General features: G+C 39.9%; 1 protein-coding gene across 8 annotated transcripts in view; it reads left to right on the plus strand.

Moving 5' to 3' along the window:
• The window catches only part of ENPP2 (ectonucleotide pyrophosphatase/phosphodiesterase 2), a 71,802-nt gene that overhangs the window by 24,229 nt on the left and 35,003 nt on the right, over nucleotides 1-12,570 (plus strand). For all 8 annotated transcript variants that reach the window (XM_014275982.3, XM_074555883.1, XM_005479545.3 and 5 more), the window contains 4 exons: nucleotides 1,483-1,543; nucleotides 2,815-2,912; nucleotides 3,923-4,002; nucleotides 5,200-5,319. In XM_014275982.3, the coding sequence (XP_014131457.1) occupies nucleotides 1,483-1,543; nucleotides 2,815-2,912; nucleotides 3,923-4,002; nucleotides 5,200-5,319 (359 nt within the window). The remainder of the gene's footprint in view (nucleotides 1-1,482; nucleotides 1,544-2,814; nucleotides 2,913-3,922; nucleotides 4,003-5,199; nucleotides 5,320-12,570) is intronic.

Raw genomic sequence — 12,570 nt, forward strand, 5'->3', positions numbered from 1 at the left:
AACAGCCTGCACTGCCTGGCGGGTGGATGGGCTTTGAGGACTTTATTTTCATTCACTGCTCTGCTCTTTTAGAGTGTGGATGCCTGTCTAGTGTGTCTGCCATTGACAGCAGGCCCTCTGGTTCTTGGTAATGAGCTCTGCAGGTTTTTGCTTTTGTATCTCACCGAGTTCTTAGGTTTTTTCATTCGTTAACTTTGTAGGGGCAAGGGTTACAGTTTGAAATTGTTTCACTATTTTGGACAAATGCATGTGTTCACAAAATTGTAATTGTCCAGATCCATCCATACACTAAAAATGGGCCTTTTTGTTTACTTGGGTTTTGGTGTTGGGAATCCAGGTGGAGTGTGTATTTTTCAACAAATCCCCATGGATTGTCCTTCCCCTTCCCAAATAAACCAGAAGCTGAGACCACTTAAATACTGGTATAGATTCCAGTTCCTGCCTTTTTCGTGAGCTTCCTCTCACAAGGGTCAAGACAGAGGAACTAGTATGTTTCTAGCTTTAATGTACATAACCTTCATTTAATTGGGTATAACAAACTATCTCATCGACCCTGGAACTCCGACATGACTAAGCTTTATGTGAGAACAGTGTTTCCTCTTTTTATGTGCCTTTGGCCATCTGAGAATAGTGTGTTGGGGTTTTTTTTCCCTTGGAAATTGTCCATCCACCTCCTGTCATGGTCAGTTGGAATTGCTGCAGCACACATTTCCAGCAGGTCTTTTCTATGATGTTTTTTGTTTCGTTCTTTTAATTGAATTGCAGTTCCTTTAATAGTGCCAGGTTCAGAAAGTAGGGTTGTTAGTTAATAATTTGGTTTTTTTCAACTGATCTGTAAAAATGCAAGTCACGAGCCACTCTATAGACAGCATTCAGCAGTGAAAACCTTAAGAAAATAGTTGATTACACAAAGTAATTTTAACTAATGTAGCTCTGAAAGAGTATTTAATGCTTTTTTTAGCTTGAGTCTCACCTGATCCATGAGCTGATCACCTCTCTAAGCCATCTGGAAACTATTTGGAGTTGTTTTTCTTCCCCAGAATGAATTTTTTTCTATGCCTTTAGCCAGCTGAATCAGCTCATGGAGCCATGAGAGCTGATGGTAGGAGGGTGGGAATTCACAGACAGAAGCAGCACTACCTCTTTTTGACACATCAAAAATAAAAAAAATTAAAATAGATGACCAGTGTGTCTAAAGCATTACCACTGTCTCCTGCGGTCAAAAGGACACTTATAACTCCAGTTTTAGAGCTGCTTGTAGAAGTGCTAGTTTGGATATTTTTGTTGAATAGAATATAACCAGATCACTTGTTCAGCTTTGTGAAAAGACATTCTCATTATTCATGGGAAGTATGACAAGTCAGTCCATTAACTGGAGCTAGACTTTATTTTTTTATGTATATTTTCTGTGAAACCTGTGGCTGTATCCACAGATTTTGTATTTTTTTGTTTTTTGAAACTCCAATGTGACTTTTCTGGTAGGAGAAACCCACTGGGTGGATGATGACTGTGAAGAGATAAAGGCTCCTGAATGTCCAGCAGGGTAAGTGTTTGTTTTGCTTGCATCTGGAAAGGCAAGTGAAGCAAAGTCAGCGGTCCCCAGCTCTGCCTTGGACCTCTGCCCGTCACACTTCTGCACTGGCTCTGTCATGCAGGCTGAGTAACCGTGGGTTGGATGCTTTCCTGGGCTTCACCATTTCTGCAGTTAGGCTCATGATACTGAAATGCATTTGCCTTTATTTAGGCTCATAATATTGTCATGCATCTGCCTTTGTGCTGCTGGATGAGTAGTGGTGGATGATATTTGGGTTTGAATTCTTGGTCTTCAGTCACCTGCTGCTGGGTTTGCCTGCTTCGCTTACGTACATAGGGAAGGTAGCCAGACTCCTCTGAAGTCAGTGGAAAGGCCTGGGTTTTTCTGCTTTCAGTAAAATTCCGGTTAAGCCATACGTGAGCACAGTTCAGGCTGTTTGTTTTTTTTTTTTTTAAGTGTAATTTTGTACTTTTAGCATTATGCCCTTGAATCAAAGGATTTCTAAACTGCAGTGGGGTACAGACTTAGCGAGGAACTTGGGCATATGAGTAATATGGAGAAAGTAAGTAACTTTTGAAACCGTTTGTCACACTATTATCCCTAAAGGAAAGCATCTGCTCTGGTGCTGTGTTGGGTTGCAGCTCAGCCTGTGCTGTTAGGAGGATAGTTTGGAGATGCTTCTTCTGGTGACAGTGACAGCTGCTAATCCCTGCAGTAGATGACGTTAAAAGTCCAGATGTGTCCATCCATGGCATGCATCTACCTGCTTGGACTTGACTTTCACTAGCAGTAGTAAATTCAAAAAGTAGTAAAGTGATAAGAAATACTGTCATCTTTAGTATGTTAGAATGAACTATACCTCACAGAGCATGCTCCACATGCCCCATGGACTTCTGTTTGAGAAAGAAGACCAACAATCATGAGACATGTGGTTTTTAACTAGAGATTGTGTGCTGGACTGGGTACTTGTGCATGGTAAATTTCCTTCTCCATCACCTTCTATAACCATTTGCCTTTATGGGTTATATGTTTTTAGCTCAGGGAAGATGTCTTTTATGTTGGATATCAGCCCTTTCACTGGCTGTGAGTGAGCACTGGCTGTTACTAAGTGTGAGGATTATCAGTTTCTCATGATCTGTTAAGTATGTAAAAGACTGTAGGTATATAGTTTATACAGTAACTGAACTTCTGGATTTCCTAGAGGCTCAGTGAGCAAGTGGAAATTAAAAAAACTAAGATGTTGAAACGCTGCTTTATATTTCTGGTGCTTTTGTCTTTAGCTTTGTTCGTCCTCCTTTGATCATCTTTTCTGTGGATGGTTTCCGTGCATCATATATGAAGAAGGGGAACAAGGTCATGCCCAATATTGAAAAACTGAGTGAGTACCTGTATTTTCTGCAAATAAATGAAAGACAGTCTCCTGCAGCTCAATTGCTTTCTTTGTTGAGCAACAGAAGGGTCAGCATGGAGATGAAATGGCAGAAGTCCCCTTTAAATTAGGTGGGATCTACTGGTGACTTGAAAGCGCCCTGAATCATGCAGCACACAGCTGCTGCGCTTTGTGAAAGGCTGCTCAGAATCAGTGACCTTTATGTGGTTCTGTCAGCAAAGAAATTCATCTTTAGTACATGATACGTATACATACTTACAGGCTAGTTGGTAGGTGCCCAAAAAATTTTACACTTGGTTCAGAAATGTCAGAGGTATGGATAAGGGGCTGCAGAAGCCAGACTTGGATGCCTGGTAACTGGCTGAAAACATGCCCTGCACTCATCCTCCTGGGAATGGGCATCCCCTTGGGTTTGTGGAGGACTGGGTGCACTGAATATTTGAGCCTCTCTGTAATGCATGTTGGTTTGTGTGTGCCTGTACCCTTGAAATGTGTTGGGTTTTTTCCCCTGTGTTTGTGCTGGCCCTCATATTTGTGTAGCCAACCATGGTTGGGTTCAATGATCTTGATTCTGTGATGGCGGGGGGGGGGGGGGGGGGGGATGCTGAGGCCATAAAGCCCAGTGTGAAACTGCAACTTTGGTGTATTTATTACTTAAAATAAACCTGTGTTTTCTCATGTTGTTTTACTTAAAAAGTCACTTCCAATGACTCCAGATGGAGACTAGCTCAGGAAAAAAAAAACAATCTATGGGAATATAGCTGATTCTGTAGTCATCTGGAGGCATTATTTGTTGTCAGTTGTGAAGTACAAAGAGTGCATGAATAGATTTACTACTGCTCTTATTGCTGACTGCTGTCAAGCAGCAGAAAGTTCATTTAAATTAGTTAAAATTTAACTAGTTTCTGCATCATTTTGAGTCACAGAAGTTACTGTCTGTTGTTTGGGTTTCCATGTGTAAGAGCTTTGCTTCCTCACATTTGCATTTGATTTTTCAGGATCTTGTGGTACACATTCTCCTTATATGCGACCTGTTTACCCTACAAAAACATTCCCCAACTTGTACACCCTTGCTACTGTAAGTCCCTGGGAAGGATTTTTTCATGATGAAATGTTGCAATGGATTAGAAATATGTGTTATGGGAAGCAAGGTTAAAAAAAAAAATATATGTATATGTGTGTAAGTGTTTCATTGTCCGTGCTTTTTGATATTTATTTATGTTAAGTATTTTCTTCATTTTGAAGAAAAGTATTTAAGTATTTTCTTTTATTTTGGAGTGGTGAAATGGATTGTATCTCACCACTATACACTGTCACAGCTTTCCTATGCTTTCTTATGTCTGCTTTTGCAGTTATTTGTACTGCTGCATAATTAGAGGTCAAAGTTTTCCTAGGGGAAAAAAACCCACTCCTGCAATGCTGCCCTGAATACAACCAGCAGTTGTTTCTCTGCTGGAGCAGCCGGAGTCAGGGAGGCAGTGTGCAGCTGCTGAGTGTGTCTGGCCCTGCAGAGAGAGCAGCTTTTGCTGTGCTGCGGTGGCAGGGCTGGCAGCCCCCACACCTATGTGACATTGATAGTGCTCCAAAAGCTGCTGTAAGGGACTCTCCACCTGCAGATGAAATTTTTTCCCCTTTTTTTTTTTGTGCTGCCACTGCACAAACATTTAAATGGATGAGACAGGAGCATATGGAGAAAGAATAGGTTGGGAGGGGAGACGGCCCAGAGAAAGGAATTTTCTGCTCTTCTCTCTGAATTGCTTTTACTGCAGGACAAATTATGGTAGAAAGCCATGGCTTTGGGTGACCTGCCTCAATTTTTTTTTTTCTTGGAAATAATTTATCTAACAGAAGCAGTCATGAAGATAAAAATAGTATAAAATGGAAATGCTAAGTGTTACTCTTGCAACCAGAGAATGAATTACTGTGTCCAGAAAGGGCATTCATAAAAGAGAACTGAAAGTACAAACAGATCTTGTTTTTATACATATATACTTTTTCTTTGATGACCTCAAACTAACTTTTAAAGAGTGTGAAAAACTTCAAAGTATTGAGTAACAGGAGTTTTGGGGTTTTTTTTAGCACAATTCAATCATCTCTTACTGCTTTCATTAATACAGCCAGATTTAAATTTGCTTATCTGAAAGTAAAAATATTTTCTATTATGTAGTTACAAAGATAGTTATTTTAAAATAATTTAGTGGTACTTTCAGATAGCTAGGAAGCACTGCACTTGTGTGCATTAGGGTTTTACTAATTAATCTACTTCTGCACAAAGGGACTCTATCCTGAATCACATGGGATTGTTGGCAATTCGATGTATGACCCAGTGTTTGATGCCAGCTTCAGTCTTCGAGGGCGAGAGAAATTCAATCACAGATGGTGGGGAGGTCAACCAGTAAGTTTCAAATTCCCTCCTACTTTTTTCTTCCTCCCTTTTCTCCCCTCCCCCTGTGCTGTGGAACATAGCCAATAATAATAATTAAAAAAAACCATATGTGAACAATTTGTACCTAATCCCTACCCCCTCCCCCCAGCTGGCCCTGTCTATCAGTTTAATGTAATGTTTTGAGTTGGCTTTTGCTTTTCAGAATAATAAATCCATTGACTATGGAAAGGTCCTTGTGCTGATAAGTATAAATTAGACACAGCTAGGATAAAACCCTCATTTGAAGCAGCAGTGTAACACTGTAATTTTGTTACTATGGCATAATGTTTCCTTTTCATTATGGGTTTCCTAGGTTTTTGTCCTAGTAATGTTCTTGAGAAGTTTTAGTGTAAATATTTTGTCAGCATAGCATGGCATAATTTCATAATTATTATTAAAGTCCACAAGTAATCACTGTTACCTGATTCCTGTTACACTGTTCCAGAGGCTGTGGAAATCTGAGAATTAATTTCTGCTTTGAGCACAGCAGCAGAGGCTGGTCCAGTCTCTTAGATTAGTGTTGGACCTGGTTTGTCTAGGTCTGAACCCTTATTCTAGGCAAGGAGATGGAGTCCTTCCAGTCCCTTTACTTCTGCTGCTCTTTCCCCATTGGTGCATGCTGTGGTGGCTTTGACAAAAGTGAAACCAGTAAGTTTTAAGTGCAGGAAGCCAAGGTGCATGCACATTTCATTACCCTGATTGCTTAGGGAACTATGGTTTAAATGCTCTCTGATGAATTAACCTCACAAAAGAGTGAGATGGTAAAGGTGAGGAAATCAGAAGGGGTTTGGGGGCACCATAATCTGTCATTTCTGTTTGCTAAATTGATCGATATCATCCCTCAAATCTCTTAAAACAGAAATATCCCAAGAGGCTAAAGGGAGTTACTCTGACAGTTGTAGGCTTCGCAAGTGTCTGTGTTGTCTGCAAGTCATTTGGTCCTCAATAAATGTGAGACAAGGCAATTTAGAGCTGCAGGCAGATGTGTGTGACAGGCAGATGTGTCTGGCTGTAGCTGAGCCAGAATGAGGTGTTTGTGCTGTTGTAACGCCTGTCAGTGAGTGTAGGCACTCCCTTCTAGCTATGACCTGGGTTAGCTTTTGGCATGGGTGGTGAGGAGAAGACAGGGTGAGGAGCATAGCTATTACTTTTCCAGAAGGAAGCAAGGAATCAGGATCAAAACTAGGAGCAGCAAAAGAGCAGCAGTGTGTAACCTCTTTATCTCTGCTACAGCCAGAGCCACACAGTTAAAACCTGCTGCAGTATGGAGTTGCACTCACAGATAATCCTGTGGCTCAACTGCTGTGTGACAACGCATTAAGCAGTTGGAATTTAATTATTCATTGCAAATTTAATTCTGCATCTTACCTTAATCATGGTTAGATAGGAGTTAGTGGAGAACTAATTGTTAGGGCTTGTACAAGTGTATCTACTTTTAAAATATGATATTTTAGAAGTACAATATAAGTCTATGAAGACTTCATCACCTGCTGTGTTGTGTGGGGAGCATTGTTAATTCCCACACCTATGCTACTCCAGGGAATAAAAGATTTTCTGGATGAAAATTTCATCTGAGAAGAGTTCAAGAAAGTTATGCAATAGTGGGTGACCTTATGCTGGAGGAAATCCTCAGAGGGTGGGGTGTGTGTGTGTGGGGGTGTTGCATACCCAAGAAGGGATGATAAAATAAACCAGTTGTTCTGAAAAATTGTCAAAAAGGAAACACACAAATCATGTAATAAACTGGACATGTCTTTGGAAAATTGGAAGCAAATGCCCAGAGGAAGGACTATAATTCAATCCCTGTACACAGTAATATGAGGGAAACACATAAATTGGGCAAATCTGATAGAGTGGTCACAATAGCTGGATAAGGAGATGATAGATCTCTTACAGAAATATGATCTAAATTATCCTCTCTCTGCATGTGCAATAATTGCACATTTGATAAGAGAACTGCAGATTTTTATACGAGAAGAACTTATCTCTGTCTATATATTGGTTAGATACAGGCAGTTTCTAACACCTTTTAATAATTTTCTTTAAATATGACATTGACATAGACTGCCCAAAGCGGCTGGGTATTGGAAGATGAGACAGTTCAATTAAGAGGATAGAAAGGGATACCTGGTCTGTGTATCAAAGGAATCCTGTCTGTCATATCACATATGATAGACAGGATTCCTTTGATACACAGACCAGGTATGTGGTCCTGGGTCTCAAACGGAAGTATTCAAAACCTGCAGAGTGGAATATGGTTTCACAGTATTGGAAGTTACTATTTTTCTGTGCAAAAAGGCAGAAAAAGTGTCTGAGATTCCCAGCTTTGTATTATGGCTAAAATGCCTAGAATAGAATGTAATTTAACATTGATAATTTCTGAAATATTTTCTTGCTCCTGGAAACTGGCCTACTGTATATGGCTCTATGAAAATGTAGAGGGGTTTGGTGGTCTTTCCTTCTTTCTTTCTTTAGTTATTCTAATGCTCAGTCTTTTGCTGAAAAACAGCCAGATTACCCCAGACATCAGTGGGATTTGGCAGATGAATATCTGGATGCTTTTACCCTATGAATTATGAGATATTAATAGCATTAGGAAAGAGAGAAGGGGGAGAAAGTAGCTTAGAAGTGTTTCAGGGTACTCTAGCTGGTTATGGGACTTCCTGATTTAGTATACAGCATTGATTTATTATATAAGCTTAAAACAACCTTGTTTTCAAAACAAAAGTGTTTCATAGGAAACAGCCATAAAACCACTCCTCATACTGCAACAGCATCTCACAGAAATGGTGAGCATCAGGGCCCATGGGGGAAACTAAGTTTATTGCTCATTTTTCATGACACTGACATTCTTGTTTTCATCCCAAGTAACTTTAGGCACTAAATTTAGGCCCCAGCTGTCTTTGGCTTCTGTTAAGCACTAGTTTTACATGTCTTGGTTTGATGTAGTGAGTTTAAACTTACAGTACACATATTGGGTTTTTTTAAAGTGATCTTTCATGATCTTTAGAAATAACCCATTAGCCTCTCCAAGGTCAGAAGAGGCAAGGTATACAACTGCTGGTTAACGGGGACAGAGAGGCTCCTTCACAAGGTAACCAGGCTTGCATTTGAGTTTGATCCAAGAGATGTCTTTCACTTCAGAAATATCATAATTATAAAAGTACTGGTGGATGTTTAGGGTGCCTTGTATGTAGCTTTAAATTCACTATCAACCTTTTAAAGACTACAACCCTCAAAAAAGGCCTGTCTCAAGATATTAATCCTTAAACATGGCCATGACATTCCTAGGTATCAGACAGCATACTGTCTGATATGTTGGTAGTTGGTAGTATTCAAGGTATGCCTGTGGGCATTAGCTATCCTCACCCTGCATCCCAACTTGATATTCCTGATTAATCCAAATTTATATATCAGTATTTAGAATAAAACCATTATTGGAATTTTGTTGATTTTGTGTGTCTAAGAATTACAGATGGAGCTTCAGAATGCTGTCATCTGCCTTTCCATCCTGAGCGGGTCTTGCAATCACTTTGTTGATTGGTAGAGGAAACAGAAGGAGAGAGGTCTGTAATTCTGTTTTATAAGTACTTCTTTTTATCCAGCTTGAGCCATGAACAAGCAACAGGACTCTGTGTATTCAATAGACTTCTTGGACCAAAAATCTTCTGTCTGGGCAAGAAGGCAATACTTAGTTGCCCAGTCTGGGAGAACATTTCTGTCATGTAAGAAGTGTGGAAGGGGCTACTCCACATCTTACCTTGTTGGCAGAGCAAATTGCAAATGGTGCAGGAGTGTTATTAATTCTACACGCTTGCACCAGTCTTGTACACATTTCTTTACTGGCAAATGCTGTGATTTCATCCTTCCCACCTCTGCCTAGATCTTTCATTGCTACATCAGCTTTTGATTCATCTGACACATCAAATATGTGTCAGCCTTTGTGAAGTTGTGAGCTCTTGTTTATTCATGGAAGATTAAAACCAGGGAGGTGTCCTACTTTCTGTACAGGCTTTCCAAGAAAATTCCACAGCTATCTTGAATAACTCTGGATTAAGTGCTTGCACTTGCGCCTGTGTGCAAGTGTGTCTAGCAGTAAGAAGAAGGGAGAACCTGGGACTTCATGTTCCATATTACATCTAACTTATTGCTTAGCCTTGTTTACTTTCATCCATAAGTAATGGAGAAGAATTGTAGTCATTCAACACAAAGGATATAAAAATGAAAGCAATTCAACTTACAGGATATGTTTCATGTATGTCTAGGAAAGCATGTATACTATTTTTTGGGACACATGCCAGTATACTAGGTTTAAATTTGTGATCACATATTTTAATAGGTCTTTCTATATTGGAAATGCTGCATATTGTTGGTTTGATGGTAGGAAGGTAGAGTGGTTGATCTCATGATTTTTCAAATATTTATTCCCCTTCTCTCTGCTTAAGCAAATTAATTCAGAAATATGTCCTTTATATAGTTTGCAATACAATTAAGCTTGTCCCCTGTGCAGGAGAGGGCATTTGACGTGGTTAAATTCTAACATATTAACAGTTAAACCCAACAAAATTATGTATGGCAAATGAATTGCATAAGCTCACAAATGGTACTGACCTTGCAGAACAATAACCCTTATTTGCTTCCTAATTTCAGCTAGTTTGAATGGACAAAGTAGAGAGGGCATCTGGTAACTTTTTTCTATCCCACCCTCCTGTGCAACTTGTAGACTGCCTTGAAAGACAATGAATTTAACTTAACTTCGACAGTGAGAGGTGTTCACTGGTGATAAGATTTAAGAGTTTGCTGCCAACATTTCTACTGAAGTTATTATCCTATAACCAACGTACTAAATAAACTTGAGTGTTCCATCAGTTGCTCCAGTCTGTTATCTAATTTTGCCTATCCACTAAGGGGTCTGGGTAACAAAGGTATATCTAGTAGAAACAGCTGCTGCTAGATGCATCAGCAGTGTCTCAACTCCAAAACATGATGAGTATTTTATTTAGAGCTTGATCAATGCAAACAGAAATTCTTTCACCTCAATATGGCTGCCTCTCTGCATGCTGAAAGACATCCACAAACATATTGCTGAGTAACAGTTTTAGGTACTGTGGTGAGTGTTGAATTTTCTTAATTTGGACTTAGATAAATCAAAGGGCTGGCTGGTTTGGTTTTTTTTTCCCTTCCTCTTAAAAAACAAAGGAGAGCAGAGGTCCAGTAGTGATTTGTTGTAACCTTGAGTTGAATCAGGATCTGCCTGCCAAAGTCAGGATGGTGTCATTGAGACTCACTCAGATGTTGCAGACAGATAGGGGCCCTTTGATTTGCTGATCTTTGACTTCAACAGATCCTTGTCTTAGCTATTCATCTTATTTCAAGTGCAGCAGACACATGTACTCATCTAAACTGCTAATGCCAATGTAAATGGCTGCATTCCTGAGGTGAAATACTGGCAGGTGCAGCTCTTCCCTCTCTGAAGCCTTTAGGCTGAATGCCTTTAGGCTGCCCTTATTGCTCTTAGGACTGCACAACTGGGAGCATCTCCATTTATGTGCATTAGTCCAATGCATGCTGTTTTCAGGTGATGTTCATGAAGCACACTCTATGCTCAATGAGAATAAAAATATAGCAACCTCTTTCTCGCAGATGTGCTGGCTACTTGGCAAGGTACCAATGATCTAGTTATTCATCTATCAGGATGACAAGTGTTTTACTTGCCTGGCTGGAGGGAGAGTGTCTTTTGGCACGCGTTTAAAATCCCTGCTTAAAATACACAGGGTCAGAGGGGAATTCAGCTGTGTAAGGAGCAGCACAGGATGTCTTCAGCTGCTGAGGGTCGAAGTTGGCTGGTCGCATTTAGACAGCCAGGCAGACTGGACAGTTTGGGCCTGTGTGGACCAAAGTACTAGGAATTCAAACTAGAGTTTGCACATGGTAAAATTCAAACACAGAATTCTCTGGACTTAATTTGTTGGTACCTTCCCAAAGATATCTGCAAAATTATTTAGAATATGCAGGAACACAAACATTTTCAAAGAAAAATCTGTTGTGGGGGAAATGGTTCTCCAAGTAGAGCAAGACAGAGCATAACAACAGTAGGAGATGACACACATTTCATGCTGAATGTGTCTTTGACCACCTTTCTCTGCCAGGACTGGGCTTTTCTCTATGAATAAATCTGCAAAGCAAAGGAAATTGCTTTAAGTGTGGGCCCTTTTTCACTTGTGAATACCATGAGGCACTAATGAATATGTAATGAATAACTGCCTTTAATTAGACAGTATCTAAGCTGGTTATATACCCTGATGTGCTGACTTAGGTGGCACAAACAAGCATCCTTGCATTGCAATCATACTTCTGACTGCAGCGTGTGGGCTGAGTGACATGGTCACTGGGTTGTAGGCATGCTTCCTTTCCTGTTCACTTGCATCCTTCTGTCCCATCCCATCAGAGCAAGTGTCCTGTGATATTCAAACTTCAGTATCCTGAGATACTGAAAACAATATTCAGCTATAACCCCCAAATTCCAATGTAAATTGAAAGCAATTCTTTTTGGTAGTTACTGTGCAGCCACATCATTTTTGTGATCATTGTCACCATGCAACGTGCTGCTGGTGGAAGGATGGGGCTGCTGAGGCTGGGGGAGATGTTTGGGGGACTCCCTTTTTGGTGGCAGCTTGAGTGTTTGTAAATATGAACCAAGCCTGAAGTCAGATTCTTCAGGAGAAGCACCTGAAAACAAAGAGTGGGCTCCAAACCCGTGGCCATTCTGCTTCTGATCTCGCTGCACATATTTAGTAAAACGTCCTTTCTATAGTGTTACTCTGGATGTAGTTTTCACTGGAAAAGAGGTTTCTAGCATTACTAAAAAGTTAGAAGAAAATGAAAACAAAAGATCTTTTATAAATGTAATTTTAATTTAATTGGACTGAGTCCAGTCAGATTTGGTGGAGTAGAAGATAACAGGTAAAGGTTGTGTCCAGGGCAATGGAAATGCAAATATGACCAATTTTCCCATAAATAACATTACAATATCCAAATCTAATTGCTTTTAACTGTAGCCTCATTGTGCAATTGATATTTCATTACTGTGCCAAATCAGTTTCAATTAAGACTAATGTGTGAATGATTCAGGCATGACGTTTGAATGATGCATGTCCAGATGACAATTTATAAGTGCCTCTTTGAGCAAAGTACAGGGACTTTGTATTTTTAGAGTTGATT

Source organism: Zonotrichia albicollis, chromosome 1, assembly GCF_047830755.1.
Source record: "Zonotrichia albicollis isolate bZonAlb1 chromosome 1, bZonAlb1.hap1, whole genome shotgun sequence".
Lineage (NCBI taxonomy): Eukaryota > Metazoa > Chordata > Aves > Passeriformes > Passerellidae > Zonotrichia > Zonotrichia albicollis.